Source organism: Coregonus clupeaformis, unplaced genomic scaffold (genome assembly GCF_020615455.1).
Source record: "Coregonus clupeaformis isolate EN_2021a unplaced genomic scaffold, ASM2061545v1 scaf0746, whole genome shotgun sequence".
In the NCBI taxonomy this organism is placed as follows: domain Eukaryota; kingdom Metazoa; phylum Chordata; class Actinopteri; order Salmoniformes; family Salmonidae; genus Coregonus; species Coregonus clupeaformis.
Window position 1 is genome coordinate 173,168 of NW_025534201.1, and position 24,011 is coordinate 197,178.

General features: G+C 45.8%; 1 protein-coding gene across 7 annotated transcripts in view; it reads left to right on the forward strand.

Moving 5' to 3' along the window:
* The window catches only part of LOC121556303 (myosin-binding protein C, cardiac-type), a 57,903-nt gene that overhangs the window by 30,398 nt on the left and 3,494 nt on the right, over positions 1-24,011 (forward strand). For all 7 annotated transcript variants that reach the window (XM_045216591.1, XM_045216590.1, XM_045216593.1 and 4 more), the window contains 8 exons: positions 2,909-3,043; positions 3,670-3,837; positions 5,529-5,617; positions 14,287-14,482; positions 15,135-15,274; positions 16,299-16,458; positions 21,865-22,001; positions 22,285-22,471. In XM_045216591.1, the coding sequence (XP_045072526.1) occupies positions 2,909-3,043; positions 3,670-3,837; positions 5,529-5,617; positions 14,287-14,482; positions 15,135-15,274; positions 16,299-16,458; positions 21,865-22,001; positions 22,285-22,471 (1,212 nt within the window). The remainder of the gene's footprint in view (positions 1-2,908; positions 3,044-3,669; positions 3,838-5,528; positions 5,618-14,286; positions 14,483-15,134; positions 15,275-16,298; positions 16,459-21,864; positions 22,002-22,284; positions 22,472-24,011) is intronic.

Genomic DNA, 24,011 nt, shown 5'->3' on the forward strand with positions numbered 1-24,011 from the left:
GCCCGTCACCCAATCGAACGTGGGATTGTGTTCCTTCAGCCAGGGGTATCCAAGAACCAGAGGAACATGGGAAGACGGCAGAATGAAGAATGAAATCATCTCCGAATGATTCCCGACAACAGCATCTTAACCGGTTCAGTCCTCATCGTGATACGTGCCAGACTACTGCCGTTCAGAGTGGTCGCTTCAATGGCTTCCGGCAATTGCTCCTTGGAAAGCCCCAGCTGTTCCACCAACTCGGCATCAAGAAAGCTTCCATCGGCACCTGAATCGATAAAAGCGTTAATCGCTAAGCTCTGATTCCTGTTCATAAGGGTAGCCGGGAAACGGGGTCTGACAGAGGTATTGAGAGGTCGAAACTGGCTCGCTAAAAGTCCTCCCAACTTTAGCGAGCCGCGCAGTTTGACGACCGCCGGGAACAGGTGGCGAGGTAATGTCCCGAACCACCACAGTAGAGGCAACAGTTAGTCCTACGTCTGAGTTGGCGTTCCTCCTTGGTTAACCCGTGCCGCCCTACTTGCATTGGTTCAGAATCGGGAGACAGGACCTCTCCACTAATCCTGTGTGGTGGACGATGATCGACGTATTCTGGTCCAATCCCCGACCCGACTGGAACCTGAGAAGCTGATCGATTGGACGGAACCCATTGCTTCTCCCTCCTTCGCTCTCGGACTCGATTATCCACCCGAATAGACAAGGCTACCAAGCTGTCCAGGTCACTAGGCTCCGGATAGGAGATCAACTCATCCTTGAGCTGCTCCGACAGACCCTGGTAAAAGGCCGCTTGCAGAGACTCCTCATTCCACCCACTCTCCACAGCCAACGTCTTGAACTCGATCACGAAGTCGGCCACGCTGCGAGTTCCTTGGCGAAGCGAAAACAGGCGCCTAGCTGCGTCCCTCCCTCGGACGGAATGGTCGAAGAGCTTCCTCATCTCGGCCGTGAACCCCTGGTATGAAGCCATGCAGGGGTCTTGTCGTTCCCAAACGGCTGAAGCCCACTCCAGCGCTCGACCACGCAGCAACTCAATCACAAAGGCTATCCTAGCCTTGTCTGTGGCATAAGAGTAGGGCTGTAGATCGAACACTAACCCACACTGCATAAGGAAAGAACGGCATCTTCCCAGCTCCCCCTCATATTTATCCGGCGTCGGAACCTTGGGCTCACGGAAGGACACAGCTCCAGAAGCGGCAGGCGAGATGGGTGAAACCGGTAGTGGATCCTCCACCGGAAACTTGCGCTGGTTCTGGACCTCCGTCAGACCGGTAGAAAGGTTCCGAACTGCCAACGCGATCTCCTGTAGCTCCGTGCTATGATGGCCCAACATCTTCTCCTGATGGGTAATGGCATGGCGAACAGAGTCCAGGTCCGCTGGGTTCATTACTGGCCGGATCGTTCTGTCACTGTTTACTAAGCCAGAACCCAGAAGCAGACCAGGACAAGGTAGGTTGAAACAAAGGTGAGTGTTTATTTAATAGATCCATGAGTGAGGCTGAATAATCCAGGGAACAGAGCGGGTGGCGTGGATGGGTTGTTGAGGGTGCAGTGGTAGGTCCAGTAATGGCTCGGCAGCCGCCGACCATCAGGCAGAGGTTGGGTGAAGGTTCCGGATGAGTGACTGCAGATGGAACAAAACGGAGGTAAGTACAAAACAAGCAAACAAGGTGCAAAACAACAAAACTAACGCTACATGCTCTAAGGCTGATCCACTGATAAACATACTGTTCATGGCTAACGATCCGGCAGGGAATGGATGTTAGGACAGAGCCTAAGAAGGGTGATGATCAGGACCAGGTGTGCAGATTGCTGATGGGATGCAGGTGCGGAAATCAAGAGAGCTCCCGCCTAGCAACGTTGCCCGGCAACCAGGCAGGGAGCGTTCCAGAACCCTCGGGAAACTGGAGATCCCGAGCAGAAAAACTAGTACCCAGACAGAAACCGACTCAGACTGCAGGGATCGTTACAGGACAACTTCAACATTTAGCTAATTAGCAACTTTTCAACTACTTACTACTTTTGAGCTATTTTGCAACTACTTAGCATGTTAGATAACCCTTCCCCTAACCCTAACCCTAACCCCAACCTTAACCATTTTAGCTAACCCTTCCCCTAACCTTAACCCTTTAACTTAACTCATACACTTTACCTTAACCCTAAGCCCTAACCATAACCCCTAGCCTAGCTAACGTTAGCCAGCTAGCTAACGTTAACCCCTTAGCCACCTAGCTAGAATTTCTAACATATCATAAGTTTGCAAATTCGTAACATATTGTACGTGTTGCAAATTCGTAACATTTAATATGAATTGTAATTCGTAAACATGTCATACGAAATGGGTAATGGACATCCACAAATTAATACATACCATATGAAACATATCATATCATACTAAATGGAGTGGCTCGGATATGCATACAGAATAATACGAAATGCTCTAAGACCAGGTTGAGTATTGATGAAAGCTGTGTCCTGCAAGGGCCATTCTAAATCTCCAGTGTGCTAGCTCTATGTCAGCTTGCCTGTTGTGGTAAGGTTGGAGATACTGTATTTCAGGAAGTGACTCGTGCTTTTATTGTAGGACCCTTGTTTACATGGCTGTTACCTGTAGCAACACTACACTTATCTGCAGCTAAGTTAAGCTGCCTTGATGCTGAGGCATCAGTGACAGATAGCAATAAATCCACAATAAAAAATATCCTGCCTTGACACCTGCTGACACTGAAATGTTTCCTCCTCTGTTTTGCAATATGTCTTCTTTACAGTCACGTACTGTGACATCCGTGACATAACATATGGTACTATTGATGTCTTTTTTCTTGACATTGATTTCTTATTTAGACTAGACTAATGTTGCTGATCTCCCTCTCTCTTCCTTTCTTGTGTCCCTCTCTCCCTCTCTCTCTGTAAGCCCCAACCAGTGAGCCTGTCGGCCTGTGCGTGGATGACATCAGTGACACCACCATCTCACTGAAGTGGAGATCCCCGGAGCATCTGGGCTCGTCTGAGCTGGATGGCTATGGGGTCGAGTACTGCAAGGAGGGCTGTGAGTCCTGGGGTCCAGGAGGGTCTGGCATTCAATATTTTGATCCCTGAACACACACACACACACACACACACACACACACACACACACACACACACACACACACACACACACACACACACACACAATATCTGGGTAGATAAGGAGGAGGATGGCATGAAAGCTGTTGAAGAGTGTATTTCAGTTAGGAACACAATATTTGAAAACCAACCTAACAAAATAGAAAACTGTCAAATAAATCCAAACAAATCCAAATGCAGCAAAATTTCAGAGAACATTGCCTGTTTTTTTGTTTATCTTGACCCCCTTACATAAAACGACATACTCTATCTTGCTAGCTGTATTACACTTTCCATGACGAGCCATTATCTAAAAAGCTTTGGTTTTAGTCTGACAACACCAAGAGCCTAAGTTGTCAAGAGTGGATTGAGCCAGGGACCATTAGCACAATGCCTATGTAATTAAAGCAATCCCTTCAGGGCTGGCTGTACTAGCCAGCTGCACATCAATGTTCTAACTCAATCCATGCAGGCAGCCCTAGTTGTGATGACATATAGGGATGGGGCACTGAGCCTTCTTCTGATGTTGCGTTTTGACACGTCTGTCTGGCCGTCTCCTGCCCACAGCTGATGAATGGGTGCCAGCCTTCGAGGGTCTGACAGAGAGGACATCTGTGATCATCCGGGACCTGCCAACCGGGGAGAAGATGCAGTTCCGTGTCAGAGCCTACAACATGGCAGGGCCCAGTGCACCTACCTCCCTAGCACAGGCCGTCACTATCCACGAGATCATGCGTAAGCATTCCCCCATGATTGCCTAAAACAAATACCAATTTTTCCATTTTACCCTCCCTCCCATACAACGTGCATAAAGTCCAAACATGTATAAGACATGGATTTATTTTTTACCAGGGAAGTTCCTAAAACACTTGCACTGTAAGAGTAAGACATCATCAGTTTGTTCAAAACCCAAAGGTTGAAATGGAAAGTAAGCGAGGTGTCCTGCTGTTGTCGCCTCTCTCCTATTTCTCTACAGTTTGAGATATTTAGCTGATGAGGCTTGAAGTTAGCCTCCACTACCCTACATGGATCTCAGGGCTCACAGATCATGTTTGGGAACACACACACATTGCCAAGGTCATCAGCTATTTCGCTCTCAGCACCTAACAGATTAGCTGCGAGGTGTATTTTGAGGTCTCAGATGCACACTGAAGCCCCCGGCCTTTCCGCTTGCTGACAGGATGATACTATCACTAAGTGCTGATTGGCAGTAAGGCAATTCCACAGTGACAGAGTGACACTGAGACTCAGAATTTTCACTTTAAAATGTATGTCAAACAAAAACCAATGATTGCAAAGTTAAACAAACCATACAACTCTATGCACAAGGACTACGTTTAACATTTTCCATTGAAAGTGTTACAAAAACACATTTACTTGTAGAACAGTGCAGATGCAAAGTTTGGTAACAGAATGGTGGCACAAACCCTCATTCTGTTACCAAACTTTGCAAACTTTCAAGTAAATGTGTTTTTGTCAAATGTTCTGTGGAAATTGTTAAAAGTAGTCCTTGTACATAGAGTTGTATGGTTTGTTTAACTTTCCAATCATTGGTTTTTGTTTGACATACATTTTTAAGTGAAAGTCTGTGTCATTGTTACCGTGGAATTGCCCAGTAGCACTGACAAGCACTTGATGTTGTCAACTCACGCTTACTACTACCTCACAGGCGGCTGGTCAATGTACATGAACAGTAACTCATTAGACCAGTAATGGTGCCATCAAGCTAAACGTGATAGTTGAAAGGTATTCTGGTACTCCCAGTCTCAGGGAAAAGTCTGAGCCATGAACCACTTTCAAGGGTTGGGCGGTATCCAGATTTTCATACCTTCATACCGTTCCTGTACCATAGTGGGGTATATGGTATTACCGGCAGTGCACACAACGGCTGCTATTTCTTTCCCCAAATAAATTATCATAGCGGACGCTAGCTAAATGCTAACAAGTGCAAGCGAACATAAACTAATTGCAAGGACAGACAACCCAGCCCATAAAGTTATATAACTACAGCATCTCAAAAGGCTAATCAGTTTGCTGGAGCCTTGAGCTGGAGATAATTTATTTGGTACATCTTAGATAGTGAAAACGTATAGTTATAAGCAGTGGTGTAGCACGCACCCCCGCTCAGCACCGGGATTAAAAACTCTAGTTTAGTTTCATGTCAAGTCAAACAGCAGTTACCTAGTCAACTACAGCCATCTTCCACCTCTGCACTGTTTTGAGAGGAAAGTTGGGCTGTTCACTGCAGCCAGGCAAACAGCCTTCCCGCCCAAAGCTAGCCCTAATTGATACCCCTGATTGACAGTATTGAAAACACGATATACCGCCAAGCCTACCACTTTCCCCACACACGCACACACAGCACACCACAAAACTGTACCCAAACACTTTTATTAATTGACATCTTATGATATTTTTGCTCACAGAGAAACCCAAAATCTGGATTCCAAGAAATCTCCGCCAGACCCTCATTAAGAAAGTGGAGGAGACAATCAACCTTGTGATCCCTTTCCAGGTACGGGGTAGAGTACACCCTTCACACTCTATAGGATGAATGTACTGAATATATGCTGGTGCCCTTGCCCATAAAACAAATATGTTGAATGACACAGGAACTATAAATTGCTATTTGCTTTTCTTTGGTGCACATTAAGTTATGGAATGGTGCTACCCACATGAAAAAATACTATAGTTTACTATAGAATACTACAGTAGGCCTACTTACTATAGAATTCTTTAGTAAACTCTAGTATACTGTAGAATACTATACTACACACTGTATCCCAATGTCATGTGTAGTACAGATGTAGGATCTTAATTTGATCACCCTGTTGCAGGAGAACTTTTCTGCAATGCAGGAAATTGAAAACTTGTAGTGTATTTGAGGTTGAAAAAGGCTTAATATTTCTACAAAAATGTCCATTAATCAAAATCCACATAATAATTCACATTTCCTGTTACTGTAGGATTATTTTCCTGCTGTAGCAAACAGGCTCAAATTAAGATCCTACATCTGTACTTACTATAGCATTTTGTAGTATACTGTAGAATACTATAGTAAATACTACAGTATTATCAGCACCAAAAAAAATACTTAAGTAAATACTACAGTAATGTCCGCGAAAACACATCCGTTTTTTATGTATAGGGGGGTATACAAAAGATAGCCCTATTTGGTAAAAGACCAAGTCCATATCATGGCAAGAACAGCTCAAATAAGCAAAGAGAAATGACAGTCCATCATTACTTTGAGACATGAAGGTCAGTCAATACGGAACATTTCAAGAACTTTCAAAGTTTCTTCAAGTGCAGTCGCAAAAACCATCAAGCGCTATGATGAAACTGGCTCTCATGAGGACCACCACAGGAATGGAAGACCCAGAGTTACCTCTGCTACAGAGGATAAGTTCATTAGAGTTACCAGCCTCAGAAATTGCAGACCAAATAAATGCTTCACGGAGTTCAAGTCACAGACATCTCATCATCAACTGTTCAGAGGGGACTGTGTGAATCAGGCCTTCATGGTCAAATTGCTGCAAAGAAGCCACTACTAAAGGACACCAATAATAAGAAGAGACCTGCTTGAGCCAAGAAACACGAGCAATGGACATTAGACCGGTGGAAATGTGTCCTTTGGTCTAGAGTCCAAATGTGAGATTTTTGGTTCCAACCGCTGTGTCTTTGTGAGACGCTGTGTGGGTGAACGGATGATCTCCTCATGTGTATTTCCCACCGTAAAGCATGGAGGAGGAGGTATTATGGTGTGGGGGTGCTTTGTGATTTATTTAGAATTCAAGGCACACTTAACCAGCATGGCTACCACAGCATTCTGCAGCGATACGCCATCACATCTGGTTTGGGCTTAGTGGAACTATCATTTGTTTTTCAACAGGGCAATGACCCAACACACCTCCAGGCTGTGTAAGGGCTATTTCACCAAGAAGGAGAGTGATGGAGTGCTGCATCAGATGACCTGGCCTCCACAATCACCCGACCTCAACCCAATTGAGATGGTTTGGGATGAGTCGGACGGCAGAGTGAAGGAAAAGCAACTAACAAGTGCTCAGCATATGTGGGAACTCCTTCAAGCCTGTTGGAAAAGCATTCCAGGTTAAGCTGATTGAGAGAATGCCAAGAGTGTGCAAAGCTGTCATACATTTACATTTTAGTTATTTAGCAGATGCTCTTATCCAGAGCGACTTACAGTTAGTGAGTGCATACATTTTTTAAAATGTTTATACTGGCCCCCTGTGAGAATTGAACCCACAACCCTGGCGTTGCAAACGCCATGCTCTACCAACTGAGCTACAAGGGATCATCAAGGCAAAGGGTGACTATTTGAAGAATCTCAAATATAAAATATATTTTGATTTGTTCAACACTTTTTTGGTTACTAAATGATTCCATATGTGTTATTTCATAGTTTTGATGTCTTCACTATTATTCTACAATGTAGAAAATAGTAAAAATTAAGAAAAACCATTGAATGAGTAGGTGTATCCAAACGTTTGACTGGTACTGAAGATTTCCTCAAGGAGAAAGCCCCCATTTGTATTTCAAAAATAATAAAACAATAACACTCGAGATTTGACGAGATTTGACGTGACTTCCGTCTCGCTTCCGCATTGTCTCCGTACTGCTGTGCTGTTTGTTGCTACTTGGCTACCTGCCAAACTATTCACGTTTTACTTTTAATAAACGTTTAATCAATCTTTGTGTTCAACAAATTTACCAACTTTTTAGTTTTGTCCTCACTCATCTTTTTTCGTTAAACTTTTTCACCCCGGACGTTTATCCCGAGACAGAAGAGTCATTTTCCTGTGCGTTTTAGCTGCCAACTTTACGTTATTTTCCTTTTTTCCATCGCAACTTTTTTCCCTTATTCAACTTTTTTCACTCCGGACGCTTTATCTGGACATGGTTCATCAACATCTTCAACAGCCGAAGCTAAGTAGTAACATTAACATGATGTCTTCTAATTGCAGTCGCTGTACTCATAATATACAGGAGAACGATCGCCTTACGGCGAAAATAGCTGTGCTACAAGCCCAGCTTCAGACGCAATCGTTAGGCAAGGGTAATCTCAGTGTAGGAAAGGAAGAAACAGCGTCTGTGCCACCAGTAAGTACAGACAGTAACGTTAGTATAAATCCCCCGCACAGTCCCCGCGGCCGGACAACTTTCTCATGGCTTCTGGAGGGAAATACTGTTGGAATGCTCAACCGGTGTCGCTCATTCAGCCGACAGAAACCTTCAACCGGTTTTCCCCATTATGTAGCGAGTCGGAGTCTGAGTCTGAGTCTTCTCTAGTCTCTACTCCTCCCGTTCACGGGGTCTGAGACGCCGAAGGCTCCCACCATTAGCTCTGACAAATTGAAAACCCTAGTCATTGGCGACTCCATTACCCGCAGTATTAGACTTAAAACGAATCACCCAGCGATCATACACTGTTTACCAGGGGGCAGGGCTACCGACGTTAAGGCTAATCTAAAGATGGTGCTGGCTAAAGCTAAAACTGGCGAGTGTAGAGAGTATAGAGATATTGTTATCCACGTCGGCACCAACGATGTTAGGATGAAACAGTCAGAGGTCACCAAGTGCAACATAGCTTCAGCTTGTAAATCAGCTAGAAAGATGTGTCGGCATCGAGTAATTGTCTCTGGCCCCCTCCCAGTTAGGGGAAGTGACGAGCTCTACAGCAGAGTCTCAGCACTTAATCGCTGGTTGAAAACTGTTTTCTGCCCCTCCCAAAAGATAACATTTGTGGATAATTGGCCCTCTTTCTGGGACTCACCCACAAACAGGACCAAGCCTGACCTGCTGAGGAGTGACGGACTCCATCCTAGCTGGAGGGGTGCTCTCCTCTTATCTACCAACATAGATAGGGCTCTAACTCCTCTAGCCCCACAGTGAAATAGGGTGCAGGCCAGGCAGCAGGCTGTTAGCCAACCTGCCAGCTTAGTGGAGTCTGCCAATAGCACAGTCAGTGTAGTCAGCTCAGCCATACCCATTGAGACTGTGTCTGTGCCTCGACCTAGGTTGGGCAAAACTAAACATGGCGGTGTTCACCCTAGCAATCTTATTAGGATAAAGACCTCCTCCATTCCTGCCATTATTGAAAGAGATCGTGATACCTCACATCTCAAAATAGGGTTACTTAATGTTAGATCCCTCACTTCAAAGGCAGTCATAGTCAATGAACTAATCACTGATCATAATCTCGATGTGATTGGCCTGACTGAAACATGGCTTAAGCCTGATGAATTTGCTGTGTTAAATGAGGCCTCACCTCCTGGTTACACTAGTGACCATATTCCCGTGCATCCCGCAAAGGCGGAGGTGTTGCTAACATTTACGATAGCAAATTTCAATTTACAAAAAAAAAATGGCGTTTTCATCTTTTGAGCTTCTAGTCATGAAATCTATGCAGCCTACTCAATCACTTTTTATAGCTACTGTTTACAGGCCTCCTGGGCCATATACAGCGTTCCTCTCTGAGTTTCCTGAATTCCTATCAGACCTTGTAGTCATAGCAGATCATATTCTAATTTTTGGTGATTTTAATATTCACATGGAGAAGTCCACAGACCCACTCCAAAAGTCTTTCGGAGCCATTATCGACTCAGTGGGTTTTGTCCAACATGTCTCTGGACCTACTCACTGCCACAGTCATACTCTGGACCTAGTTTTGTCCCATGGAATAAATGTTGTAGATCTTAATGTTTTTCCACAAAATCCTGGACTATCGGACCACCATTTTATTACATTTGCAATCGCAACAAATAATCTGCTCAGACCCCAACCAAGGAGCATCAAAAGTCGTGCTATAAATTCTCAAACAACACAAAAATTCATTGATGCCCTTCCAGACTCCTTCTGCCTACCCAAGGACGTCAGAGGACAAAAATCAGTTAACCACTTAACTGAGGAACTCAATTTAACCTTGCGCAATACCCTAGATGCAGTTGCACCCCTAAAAACGAAAAACATTTGTCATAAGAAACTAGCTCCCTGGTATACAGAAAATACCCGAGCTTTGAAGCAAGCTTCCAGGAAATTGGAACGGAAATGGCGCCACACCAAACTGGAAGTCTTCCGACTAGCTTGGAAAGACAGTACCGTGCAGTACCGAAGAGCCCTCACTGCTGCTCGATCATCCTACTTTTCCAACTTAATTGAGGAAAATAAGAACAATCCAAAATTTCTTTTTGATACTGTTGCAAAGCTAACTAAAAAGCAGCATTCCCCAAGAGAGGATGGCTTTCACTTCAGCAGTGATAAATTCATGAACTTCTTTGAGGAAAAGATCATGACCATTAGAAAGCAAATTACGGACTCCTCTTTGAATCTGCGTATTCCTCCAGGGCTTAGCTGTCCTGGATCTGCACAACTCTGCGAGGGCCTGGGATCGGGAGAGACACTTAAGTGTTTTAGTACTATATCTCTTGACACAATGATGAAAATAATCATGGCCTCTAAACCTTCAAGCTGCATACTGGATCCTATTCCTACTAAACTGCTGAAGGAGCTGCTTCCTGTGCTTGGCCCTCCTATGTTGAACATAATAAACAGCTCTCTATCCACCGGATGTGTACCAAACTCACTAAAAGTGGCAGTGATAAAGCCTCTCTTGAAAAAGCCAAACCTTGACCCGGAAAATATAAAAAACTATCGGCCTATATCGAATCTTCCATTCCTCTCAAAAAATTTTAGAAAAAGCTGTTGCGCAGCAACTCACTGCCTTTCTGAAGACAAACAATGTATACGAAATGCTTCAGTCTGGTTTTAGACCCCATCATAGCACTGAGACTGCACTTGTGAAGGTGGTAAATGACCTTTTAATGGCGTCAGACCGAGGCTCTGCATCTGTCCTCGTGCTACTAGACCTTAGTGCTGCCTTTGACACCATCGATCACCACATTCTTTTGGAGAGACTGGAAACCCAAATTGGTCTACACGGACAAGTTCTGGCCTGGTTTAGATCCTACCTGTCGGAAAGATATCAGTTTGTCTCTGTGAATGGTCTGTCCTCCGACAAATCAACTGTACATTTCGGTGTTCCTCAAGGTTCCGTTTTAGGACCACTATTGTTTTCACTATATATTTTACCTCTTGGGGATGTTATTCGAAAACATAATGTTAACTTTCACTGCTATGCGGATGACACACAGCTGTACATTTCAATGAAACATGGTGAAGCCCCAAAATTGCCCTCGCTAGAAGCCTGTGTTTCAGACATAAGGAAGTGGATGGCTGAAAACTTTTTACTTTTAAACTCGGACAAAACAGAGATGCTTGTTCTAGGTCCCAAGAAACAAAGAGATCTTCTGTTAAATCTGACAATTCATCTAGATGGTTGTAAAGTCGTCTCAAATAAAACTGTGAAGGACCTCGGTGTTACTCTTGACCCTGATCTCTCTTTTGACGAACATATCAAGACTGTTTCAAGGACAGCTTTTTTCCATCTACGTAACATTGCAAAAATCAGAAATTTTCTGTCCAAAAATGATGCAGAAAAATTAATCCATGCATTTGTTACTTCTAGGTTAGACTACTGCAATGCTCTATTTTCCGGCTACCCGGATAAAGCACTAAATAAACTTCAGTTAGTGCTAAATACGGCTGCTAGAATCCTGACTAGAACCAAGAAATTTGATCATATTACTCCAGTGCTAGCTTCCCTACACTGGCTTCCTGTTAAGGCAAGGGCTGATTTCAAGGTTTTACTGTTAACCTATAAAGCGTTACATGGGCTTGCTCCTACCTATCTTTCCGAGTTGGTCCTGCCGTACATACCAATACGTACGCTACGGTCACAAGACGCAGGCCTCCTAATTGTCCCTAGAATTTCTAAGCAAACAGCGGGAGGCAGGGCTTTCTCCTATAGATCTCCATTTTTATGGAACAGTCTGCCTACCCATGTGAGAGACGCAGACTCGGTCTCAACCTTTAAGTCTTTACTGAAGACTTATCTCTTCAGTAGGTCATATGATTGAGTGTAGTCTGGCCCAGGAGTGTGAAGGTGAACGGAAAGGCTGGAGCAACGAACAGCCCTTGCTGTCTCTGCCGGGCCGGTTCCCCTCTCCACTGGGGTTCTCTGCCTCTAACCCTGTTGCAGGGGCTGAGTCACTGGCTTGCTGGTGCTCTTTCATGCCGTCCCTGGGAGGGGTGCGTCACTTGAGTGGGTTGAGTTACTGACGTGATCTTCCTGTCTGGGTTGGCGCCCCCCTTGGTTTGTGCTGTGGTGGAGACCTCTGTGGGCTATACTCGGCCTTGTCTCAGGATTGTAAGTTGGTGGTTGGGGATATCCCTCTAGTGGTGCGGGGGCTGTGCTTTGGCGGAGTGGGTGGGGTTATATCCTTCCTGTTTGGCCCTGTCCGGGGTTTCTTCGGATGGGGCCACAGTGTCTCCGGACCGCTCCTGTCTCAGCCTCCAGTATTTATGCTGCAGTAGTTTATGTGTCGGGGGGCTGGGGTTAGTTGGTTATACCTGGAGTACTTCTCCTGTCTTATCCAGTGTCCTGTGTGAATTTAAGTATGCTCTCTCTAATTCTCTCGTTCTCTCTTTCTCTCTGAGAACCTGAGCCCTAGGACCATACGTCAGGACTACCGGGCATGATGACACCTTGCTGTCCCCAGTCCGCCTGGCCTTGCTGCTATTCCAGTTTCAACTGTTCTGCCTGCGGCTACGAAACCCCTACCTGTCCCAGACCTGCTGTTTTCAACTCTTTAATGATCGGCTATGAAAAGCCAACTGAGAGACCTGAGCCCTAGGACCATACGTCGGGACTACCGGCCGTGGTGACTCCTTGCTGTCCCCAGTCCGCCTGGCCTTGCTGCTATTCCAGTTTCAACTGTTCTGCCTGCGGTTATGGAACCCCTACCTGTCCCAGACCTGCTGTTTTCAACTCTTAATGATCGGCTATGAAAAGCCAACTGAGATTTATTCCTGATTATTATTTGACCATGCTTGTCACTTATGAACATTTTTGAACATCTTGGCATGGTTCTGTTATAATCTCCACCCGGCACAGCCAGAAGAGGACTGGCCACCCCTCATAGCCTGGTTCCTCTCTAGGTTTCTTCCTAGGCTTTCGCCTTTCTAGGGAGTTTTTCCTAGCCACCGTGCTTCTACACCTGCATTACTAGCTGTTTGGGGTTTTAGGCTGGGTTTCTGTACAGCACTTCGAGATATTAGCTGATGTAAGAAGGGCTATATAAAATAAAATTGATTGATTGATTGAACACTACAGTAAATACTACAGTAATGACAGCAAAAACATTACAGTAAATACTACAGTATACTACAGTCCACAAAAACACTACAGTAAATACTGCAGACAGCAAAAACATTACAGTAAATACTACAGTATACTACAGTCCACAAAAACACTACAGTAAATACTGCAGACAGCAAAAACATTACAGTAAATACTACAGTATACTACAGTCTGCAAAAACATTACAGTAAATACTACAGTATACTACAGTCTGCAAAAACACTACAGTAAATCACGCTATGTCTCTTTATACCTCACCATGCTGAAACTAGAGCTTTGGTCAGATCTGCACGCTTTCTGCTTTTCCCTCAAGACTATAAATACATACTGTAGGGCTTCAGTTTTGAAACTGTCCTAGTAACACAATTGACAGACTGATAACTGATACAGACATGATTCTCTTAAGCAGCTCATAGTGAGTGACTGCTGAAAACCACAAGCCAAGGAGTCTGGGCCACCGCCAAATGTACCACCACCTACTGTATCCATTAGGCACACTTATCTAGGTTCAAATCTGCCATTAAAATATCTGAACAATTTCACATTTCAAATTTCTTAGTTTAAAGATGTATGGAAATCATCATCACCCCTGGAAATATAATGATTATATAGTGTAGTCCTCTGTAGCTCAGCTGGTAGAGCACGGCGCTTGTAATGCCAAGGTAGTGGGTTCGATCCCCGGGACCACCCATACACAAAAAAAATGTATGCACGCATGACTGTAAGTCGCTTTGGATAAAAGCGTCTGCTAAATGGTGTATTATATTATAGTAAATGAAGGCTACTGAGGTAAACCAATTTTTCACAAATACTTGTCCTGTAGTCCTCCAGAGTCTGGTTTGGCCTTAAAAAAAAATCTGAGAATGTTTATGTTAATTTCCAATCTCAATTATTTTTTATTTTAGGGTAAGCCAAGGCCTGTGATCACCTGGACTAAAGATGGGGAGCCTCTGAACCCGAAGCAGGTCAGCGTCCGGAACAGCGACACCGACACAATCCTCTTCATCCGCAAGTCAGAGAGGAAGGACTCTGGGAAGTACGAAATCAAGCTGCAGATTGAGAATGTTGAGGACACAGCCAGCATCTCAATTCAAATAGTCGGTGAGGACTCCTTACAACTCTAATGGTTTTGAATAGAATGGAAATGTTTTATGATTGATTGATGAGTCACTTTCATATCATAGTGAACAATATCATTCACACAAACAGAGACTTTGCAATGTCCACATACCAGAAAGAGTATTTTGGATTCAGTTATTGGATAAGTTGATAACTGAAGCCAGCTTATCAAGGCCCTATAAGAAGAGAAAGTAATGTAAAAAGGATGTAATATTATTCAAATTTTATTATGTTTGTAATTTCTTGTACCATATTGTCTTTCATTGAAATAGTAAGTTGAATGTACCAATTTGTAAGTCGCTCTGGATAAGAGCGTCTGCTAAATGACTTAAATGTAAATGTAAATGTAATGATTGATCCTGTGGTGGCACTATCGGTTTACTCAGAATGGGTTTATGCTGTATCTGAGGTGATTACTACATTGAAACCGACACATCCCGCAAGCTGGTCCCTTTGCCGACATTATCATTGGATATTGAAACAAAACCACACCTTCCCCTAAAATACAGCGTAAACAATATTCTAAGTGTACCCGCCATGTGGTTTACCTTTATCTGTGATTAATTGAATTGGAGTTTAAGACAAAGTTATGGTACAGTATATTGACTCAAAAAATATTATTTCTTATCTTTAGATTTGCCAGGGTCTCCAGAGAAACTGAAGATCATGGATGTTTGGGGCTTCAACGTGGCTCTGGAGTGGAAGCCACCCAAGGACAATGGAAACTGTGAAATAACCGGATATATGGTTCAGAAGGCTGACAAGAAGACCATGGTGAGAGTCAATGTGCTGGGCAGTGTCTTAACATGAAAATGTTCTCTTCATCAATTTGTGCAAGAGGTTCATATACGACACAAAATTAGCAATCAATATTGGTCAGACAATATTGAATGAGTAAGGTTATACGAAGATCATACACTGCCCCACCCATGGCAGGTTCAGGAAAGCATGATCTATATTCTAAATTATGATTAGGCTAATATTTATTTTCTAACTGACACACAGAGGTCATCCCAGTGTGTGTGTGAGAGAGGGAGAGGTGCCTGATAATATCAGTTAGTTATCTGGCTGGGCTCAGAGTGAACTATGCCAAGCTCTGAGTGTTAGAACGTTGGGTTTAATAACCATACCATTGCGATGGCAAGGTAGCTAAGCTCTCTGACACACAGCCATAATTGACTAATGTATGTACACTACGTGAGGGGAAGAATGCTACATGGTCACCGAGGGGTATTTTACCCTCCCTTGTGACACACAGTCAACCACAGCTTGGCAGAGAGTCTTTGTGGGCAAGGAGAGCTGCATTCTGGGCCTGTTTGTTTGATCTCCAACTGCCACCTTCCACCACCCCAGGCAGCCACCCAGAGCACAGCAAGCCAAGCACACCCTGTTTTTAGCCCCCAGCCTTGGCCTCATACTGGACATGGCTTGTCTGTGTAGTGATGCAAAGCCATTGTACTTCTGAGCTGCAAGGTTAGTTGCTAAATAAAATGCTCCCTGTTCAGGTTTCAAGCGAGTCATTATTAGACCCAATTAATTTTCTTCCATCTCACAATGGCAGGCTGTGAGATATGAGGTTATCATGTTACAAAGAACAATATCTCAATTGGATATCTGAGATGCCCCATTGCTAAATATAAAACTGTTGGGCCCCTTTGTTTGGCATACATTCATAGAAGGTGGCATGCATACTCATTCTCTCAAGAGACACGTTTCACTGACATTGTGGTTTAGTTGAACTGTAGTATTTTGGTAGCCCTAAAATATGGTCTTTGACTAAAATGTGGTTGATTTTCAGGAATGGTACACTGTCTATGAGCTATATAGGCGAACTAACTGTGTGGTGGCTGACCTCATCATGGGGAATGAATACATCTTCCGTATCTATGCTGTGAACATGGTAGGCCTCAGCCTAGAGCCCTGCTTCTCAGCAGACAGCGCCTACATCCAGAAAACAGGTGGGCTCCCATACCTGGTGCACTGTTCATTACAGTAATACCACCCTGACATAATATCTATAAACAAACAAAAGTTATACATTTAACATGGTCATTGTGTATGTATGTAGGAGCAGAATTCACATGAAATTGTCAGGTTTTGGCCATGACTGTTCGGGTTTTGGTCACTAGATGTCCCCATTGCACCTTTTTTGTACCTTTTGTTTTTTCTTGATCTAATTATTGTTTGCACCTGTAGGTCATTCCCTTGTTAGTATTTAAACCCTGTGTGTTCCTCAGTTCCTTGCTCAGTGTTTGTAAGTTAGCACCCAGCCCCAGCCCAAGCCTTGTGTTATATGGATATTTCTCTGGTGGGATTTTTACCACTTTGTGGAGTTTCTTTGTTTTTGGAGGTTTTCCTCTTTGTGCCTCTTGGCTTTATTTTTGGACATTGTGGATTTAGTTTCTTTGCCTGAGGATTTTGTTCTTTATTAAACCACCATCTCTAGTACTGCTGTGTCTGCCTCATCTTCTGGGTTCTGACAATTATTAGTGACTGTTTTCTCGCACCGGGTCCTGACAGAAACACTGAGCCATTATTATGAACCCAGAGGCAGCCAGTACCCAGGATTTTTTTTCCATGCTGTCCCACCAGGAGGGGACTGTCCAACGCCACGAAGCTGCTCTGGTTCAGCAAGAGGCCTTAATGGCTAGACATTCTCAACTTCTGTCAGAGATGCTGACTTCCATAAAGCAGATTTCGGATCGACTTTTCCCGGCAACCGCTTCTGCTCCAGTTCATCCGATTCAAGGGCTCCTGGCAGTTAATCCCCTGGCGGAACCTCGTCTGCCGCCTCCTCAACGGTTCTCAGGGGACCCAAGTGTTTGTAAGGGGTTTTTCACCCAATGTTCTCTCTCCTTTGAGCTGCAACCATCGTGCGTTTCCACCGACCGGTCCAAGATAGCATATATCATCACCCTGCTGTCGGAAAAGGCTCTAGCCTGGGCTACTGCTGTGTGGGATGCCCAAAGTCCCTGCTGTGCCAGCTACTCTACCTTTGCTGAAGAATTCAGGCGAGTGTTTCAAGGTCCTACCAACGGCCCTGACTCAGCCAAACAGCTCCTGATTCTCCGCCAAGGTCGGCGCAGCGTGACGGACTATGCCATCCAGTTCCGCACTGTGGCAGCAGCAAGTGGCTGGAACGACGCAGGCGCTCACAGTGTGTTTTTTGAAGGGCCTTTCTGACACCATCCAAGATGAACTGGCCACTCGGGAACCACCGGACAACCTCGAGTCCCTTATCAAGTTGGCTTCACGCATAGACCAGCGTCTGAGAGAGAGAGAACAAAACCATAGACCGCTCACCCTAGTTCCTATCGGTTCCAACTCCGAGTCTCCACCTTTATCCTCGCTGGCTCCACCAGAACCCATGCAGGTTGGACGCATCTCCCAGGCTGAGAGAGATCGCCGAATGAGGGAGCAATGCTGTCTATATTGCGGCAAACCGGGCCATTTCGCTCCACGTGTCCCGGGCTCCAGGGAAACGCACTCTCCCGTGCAGGCCTGGGAGGACTGTAACGGGAGACATAACCTCCTCCCATCTATCCAACTCCCGCCTGCTCATTCCTGTTACCCTTTCCTGGGACGACCACGAGGTTTCTCTTCAAGCCTTGGTAGACTCTGGAGCCGCAGGTAACTTCATGGATGGGATCTGGGCGAAGGAGAATGGCGTTCCTTCTGAACCTCTAAGTGACCCCATAAGGGTTACTACGTTGGATAGAAGTCCTTTGGGATCTGGACTTGTCACTCGTGCCACTACCCCCTTACGACTTTCAGTTTCCCAACACAAGGAAGTGATGAACTTTCATCTGATCGCCTGTTCCGAGTTTCCTCTCGTCCTTGGCTATCCCTGGCTTCACAGCCATAACCTCACATCGACTGGTCCATGGGCACTATCAAGCAGTGGGGTCCCACGTGCCCAAGCCACTTGTATCTTCCCGAGTTCCCAGAGTTCTCCTTCCGAGTCTCTAGAATCCATCGACTTGTCCCGAGTTCCCGAGTGTTACCATGACCTCAAACTGGTATTTAGCAAACAGAGGGCCACCAAACTACCACCCCATAGACCTTACGATTGCACCATCGACCTGTTGCCAGGGACCTGCCCTCCCAGGGGTCGGATCTTTTCCTTTCTCCTCCCGAACGAGCTGCTATGGATACCTACATCAAGGACGCTCTGACAGCAGGCCTCATGCGTCCATCTACCTCGCCGCGGGAGCAGGGTTTTTCTTTGTGGCCAAGAAAGACGGCGGATTACGACCTTGCATCGACTACCGGGGACTCAATGCCATAACCGTCCGTAACCGCTACCCGCTACCTCTTATGGCCACAGCCTTTGAGCTGCTCCAGGAAGCAGTTGTCTTCACTAAGCTTGACCTGCGGAACGCATACCATCTGGTGCGGATCAAACCCCGGGACGAGTGGAAGACCGCTTTCAACACGCCTACTGGTCACTACGAATACTCGGTGATGCCCTTCGGCCTGACCAACGCTCCGGCTGTGTTCCAAAGCGCTCATAAACGATGTGCTTAGGGATATGCTTAACATCTTCGTGTTTGTGTACTTGGATGACATCCTCATCTTTTCGAGCTCCCTTCAAAGAACACACTAAGCATGTCAGACAAGTGCTCAAACGCCTCCTAGACAGCCATTTGTACGTTAAGCCGGAGAAGTGTGAATTCCATTCCTCTCGAGTACAATTCCTGGGATTTATAGTGGAACCCGGACGAGTCCAGATGGACCCCAAGAAGGTAGAGGCGGTAGCGGATTGGCCCACCCCCAAGTCCGTTAAGGAAGTTCAACGTTTCCTGGGCTTCACCAACTTTACCGCAAGTTCATCAAGAACTTCAGCTCGGTGGCAGCCCCTCTCTCGGCGGTAACCAAGGGTGGCAACACAAGGTTTCTGTGGGGGGAAGAGAAGCTGAGACGGCCTTCCAAGGACTCAAGCAGCGCATCCTCTCTGCTCCCATCCTGACACTACCAACGGCGGAGGAACCTTTTGTGGTGGAGGTAGACGCATCAGAGGTTGGGGTTGGAGCTGTCCTGTCTCAGAGGGGTGAAGACAAGAAGCTTCATCCTTGCGCCTTCTTCTCTCACCGGCTTACCCCGGCCGAGAGGAATTACGATGTGGGGGACCGTGAACTCCTAGCGGTTAAGATGGCATTGAAGGAATGGAGACACTGGCTCGAGGGGGCTTCTCAACCGCTTTCAAGTGCTTACGGACCACAAGAATCTGGAGTATATCCAGCAGGCGAAAGCGGTTGAACGCCAGACAGGCTCGATGGTCTCTTTTCTTCAGCCGATTTCAGTTTATCCTCACCTATAGACCCGGGTCGAAGAATCTCCAAACCGGACGCCTTGTCACGAATCTACTCTCCTGCCATTCGAGAAGATACTGACATGACTGTCCTTCCGGCCGCTAAGATCGTGGCTCCGATCTCGTGGCAAGTGGAGGATACCGTGAAACAAGCTCAAGCCATCGAACCGGGCCCTGGTGGAGGTCCTGCTAATCGGTTGTTTGTTCCCAAGGCAGCTAGGTCCCAAGTCCTTCGGTGGGGGCACTCCTCTCGCCTCACCTGTCACCCGGGCATAGGCCGCACCTTGGAGTTCATCCAGCGTAAGTTCTGGTGGCCCACCATGAAGGAAGACATTGCCACTTTCATCAAGGCCTGTTCCGTGTGCTGTCAGGGCAAATCTTCTCACCTTCGCCCTCAAGGACTCCTTCACCCTCTATCTATTCCCCACCGACCCTGGTCCCATATCTCATTGGACTTTATTACTGGCCTTCCTCCGTCCCATGGTAATACTACGATCCTAGTATCATCGACAGGTTTTCTAAGGCGGCCAGGTTTGTTCCTTTGACCAAATTACCTTCTGCCAAGGAAACAGCTGAGTTGGTGATTAACCATGTGTTCCGAGTCTTTGGGATCCCGCAAGATATGGTTTCCGACAGAGGTCCCCAGTTCGCCTCAAGGTTTTGGAAGGCCTTCTGCCAACTCATAGGGGCCACGGCCAGTTTATCTTCCGGGTACCATCCGGAGTCCAATGGCCAAACTGAGAGGATGAATCAGGAGCTGGAAACCACCCTCAGATGCATGGTTTCCAACAACCCGTCCCACTTGGTCATCCTTCATTGTTTGGGCGAGTCACGCGCACAACACCTTGTGCTCCTCCTCCACTGGTATGTCCCCGCATGAGTGTCGGTTTGGCTATGCACCTCTATTGTTCCCGGACCAGGAGGCAGAAGTCAGAGTGCCTTCAGCCTCGAGGTTCATCAGACGCTGTCGGCTTACGTGGAAGAAGGCACGTCTTAATCTTCTGCGTTCCTCTCAGCAGTACCAACGACAAGCCAACAGAGGTCGCCGTCCCGGTCCTACCCTGTACCCCGCCAGAGAGTATGGCTCTCAACTAAGAACCTACCGCTACGGGTGGAGTCTCGCAAGCTGTCCCAGAGGTTCATCGGTCCCTTTAAGATTGCCAGGAGAGTCAATCCCGTTGCACTTTTCGCCTGCACTTACCCAGATCCCTTAAGATCAATCCAACATTTCACATTTCTTTATTAAAACCTGTTGTTTTTCTCTCCTTATTCCGGCAGGCAGACCTCCCCTCCGCCCCGTGTCATCGGTGGCCAGTCGGCTTATACCGTCCACCGGATACTGGATTCCCGCGCCGGTGCAGCGGTCCTGGCAGTATCTGGTGGACTGGGAAGGCTACGGTCCCGAGGAGCGCTCCTGGGTTCTGCCAGGACATACTGGACCCTGACCTCATTCGTCAGTTCAGGGCCCTCCACCCTGAGAAGGCTGGTAGGAACGTCAGGAGCCGTTCCTAGAGGGGGGATTCTGTCAGGTTTTGGCCATGACTGTTCGGGTTTTGGTCACTAGATGTCCCCATTGCACCTTTTTGTACCTTTTGTTTTTTCTTGATCTAATTATTGTTTGCACCTGTAGGTCGTTCCCTTGTTAGTATTTAAACCCTGTGTGTTCCTCAGTTCCTTGCTCAGTGTTTGTAAGTTAGCACCCAGCCCCAGCCCAAGCCTTGTGTTATATGGATATTTCTCTGGTGGGATTTTTTACCACTTTGTGGAGTTTCTTTGTTTTTGGAGGTTTTCCTCTTTGTGCCTCTTGGCTTTATTTTTGGACATTGTGGATTTAGTTTCTTTGCCTGAGGATTTTGTTCTTTATTAAACCACCATCTCTAGTACTGCTGTGTCTGCCTCATCTTCTGGGTTCTGACAATTATTAGTGACTGTTTCTCGCACCGGGTCCTGACAGAAATAAAACATTTTTTAACATCCACTACTGCCACCTGTGTAAAACCCATAAACCTTCTGAACATAAGTTGAGCACTGCACCTGTCCATCTGTTCATCAGGTTTCGAATACAAGCCTCCAACCTACAAGGAGCATGACTTTTCCGAGGCGCCTAAGTTCACACACCCTCTGGTGAGCCGCTCAGTCATAGCAGGCTACAACGCCACCCTCAGCTGCTCTGTCAGAGGCATCCCCAAGGTGAGGTGTCCCTATACAAGTGAGAATGACAGAGATAAAGCCTATGCTACTAACCATGAATGATAGTCACTGTTATCACCATCAGAATCACCATGAAATCAGCATGACCATTACATTATCATCATGTATGCTACTAGTGCTGTAGGGGAATGACAAGCATGTCCTGACCAGTAAAAACGATGAGCCTTAGTTATAGCAGATAGACATTATTACTTCATTATTTTTGCCATAATGCATTGTTATAGGCAAATCTAGTTCACATTGTAACCTCTCTCTCTCTCAGCCCAAAGTGACATGGTACAAAAACAAGATGGACATCTCCAACGAGGCCAAGTACCGTATGTTCAGTAAGCAGGGCGTACTCACCCTGGAGATCCGCAAGCCCTGCTCATTTGACGGGGGAGTGTACATGTGCAAAGCAGTCAATGCCAGTGGAGAAGACGTAGTGGAGTGCAAGCTGGAGATTCGCCGTAAGTATCCCTAACACTACTCACTTTTTCTCTGCTGGTGAGCTCCTTAACACACCTGGCCTCCACAGCTCTGCAAACCAACTGCCAAATCCATTATCATTCTTGGTTTATTAGGTACATCACCCTGTTCACGAAAATGGTTAGCATCTACAGACAATGAATCATGAGGCCGTGGCTTGCAATACAAAGCAGGTAGACAGGCATCAAGGCATCCAGTTACTGTTTGATTGAACGTAAGAATGGGCAAAATGAGTGACCTAAGTGTCTTTGAGCGTGATATAATCGTCGGTGCCAGGCATGCCGGTTCCAGTATCTCAGAAACGGCCGGCCTCCTGGGCTTTTCACGCACAACAGTGTCTAGGGTTTACCAAGAATAGTGCGACAAACAAAAAACATCCAGTCAGCGGCAGTCCTGTGGGTGAAAACAGCTCATTGATGAGAGGTCGAAAGGAGAATGGCAAGAATTGTGCAAGCTAACAGGCGGGCCACAAACAGGCAAATAACGGTGCAGTTGTGTTTTTTTATTTATTTATTTTATTTTTATTTTATTTCACCTTTATTTAACCAGGTAAGCCAGTTGAGAACAAGTTCTCATTTACAACTGCGACCTGGCCAAGATAAAGCAAAGCAGTGCGATAAAAACAACAACACAGAGTTACATATGGAATAAACAAAACATAAAGTCAAAAAATAAAACAGAAAATATATATACAGTGTGTGCAAATGTAGCAAGTTATGGAGGTAAGGCAATAAATAGGCTATAGTGCAAAATAATTACAATTAGTATTAACACTGGAATGCTAGATGTGCAAGAGATTATGTGCAAATAGAGATACTGGGGTGCAAAAGAGCAAAATAAATAACAATATAGGGATGAGGTAGTTGGGTGGGCTAATTTCAGATGGGCTGTGTACAGGTGCAGTGATCGGTAAGGTGCTCTGACAACTGATGCTTAAAGTTAGTGAGGGAGATAAGTGTCTCCAGCTTCAGAGATTTTTGCAATTCGTTCCAGTCATTGGCAGCAGAGAACTGGAAGGAATGGCGGCCAAAGGAGGTGTTGGCTTTGGGAATGACCAGTGAGATATACCTGCTGGAGCGCAGACTACGGGTGGGTGCTGCTATGGTGACCAATGAGCTAAGATAAGGCGGGGATTTGCCTAGCAGTGATTTATAGATGGCCTGGAGCCAGTGGGTTTGACGATGAACATGTAGTGAGAACCAGCCAACAAGAGCGTACAGGTCACAGTGGTGGGTAGTGTATGGGGCTTTGGAGACAAAACGGATGGCACTGTGATAGACTACATCCAATTTGCTGAGTAGAGTATTGGAGGCTATTTTGTAAATGACATCGCCGAAGTCAAGGATCGGTAGGATAGTCAGTTTTACGAGGGCATGTTTGGCAGCATGAGTGAAGGAGGCTTTGTTGCGAAATAGGAAGCCGATTCTAGATGTAACTTTGGATTGGAGATTCTTTAATGTGAGTCTGGAAGGAGAGTTTACTGTCTAACCAGACACCTAGGTATTTGTAGTTGTCCACATA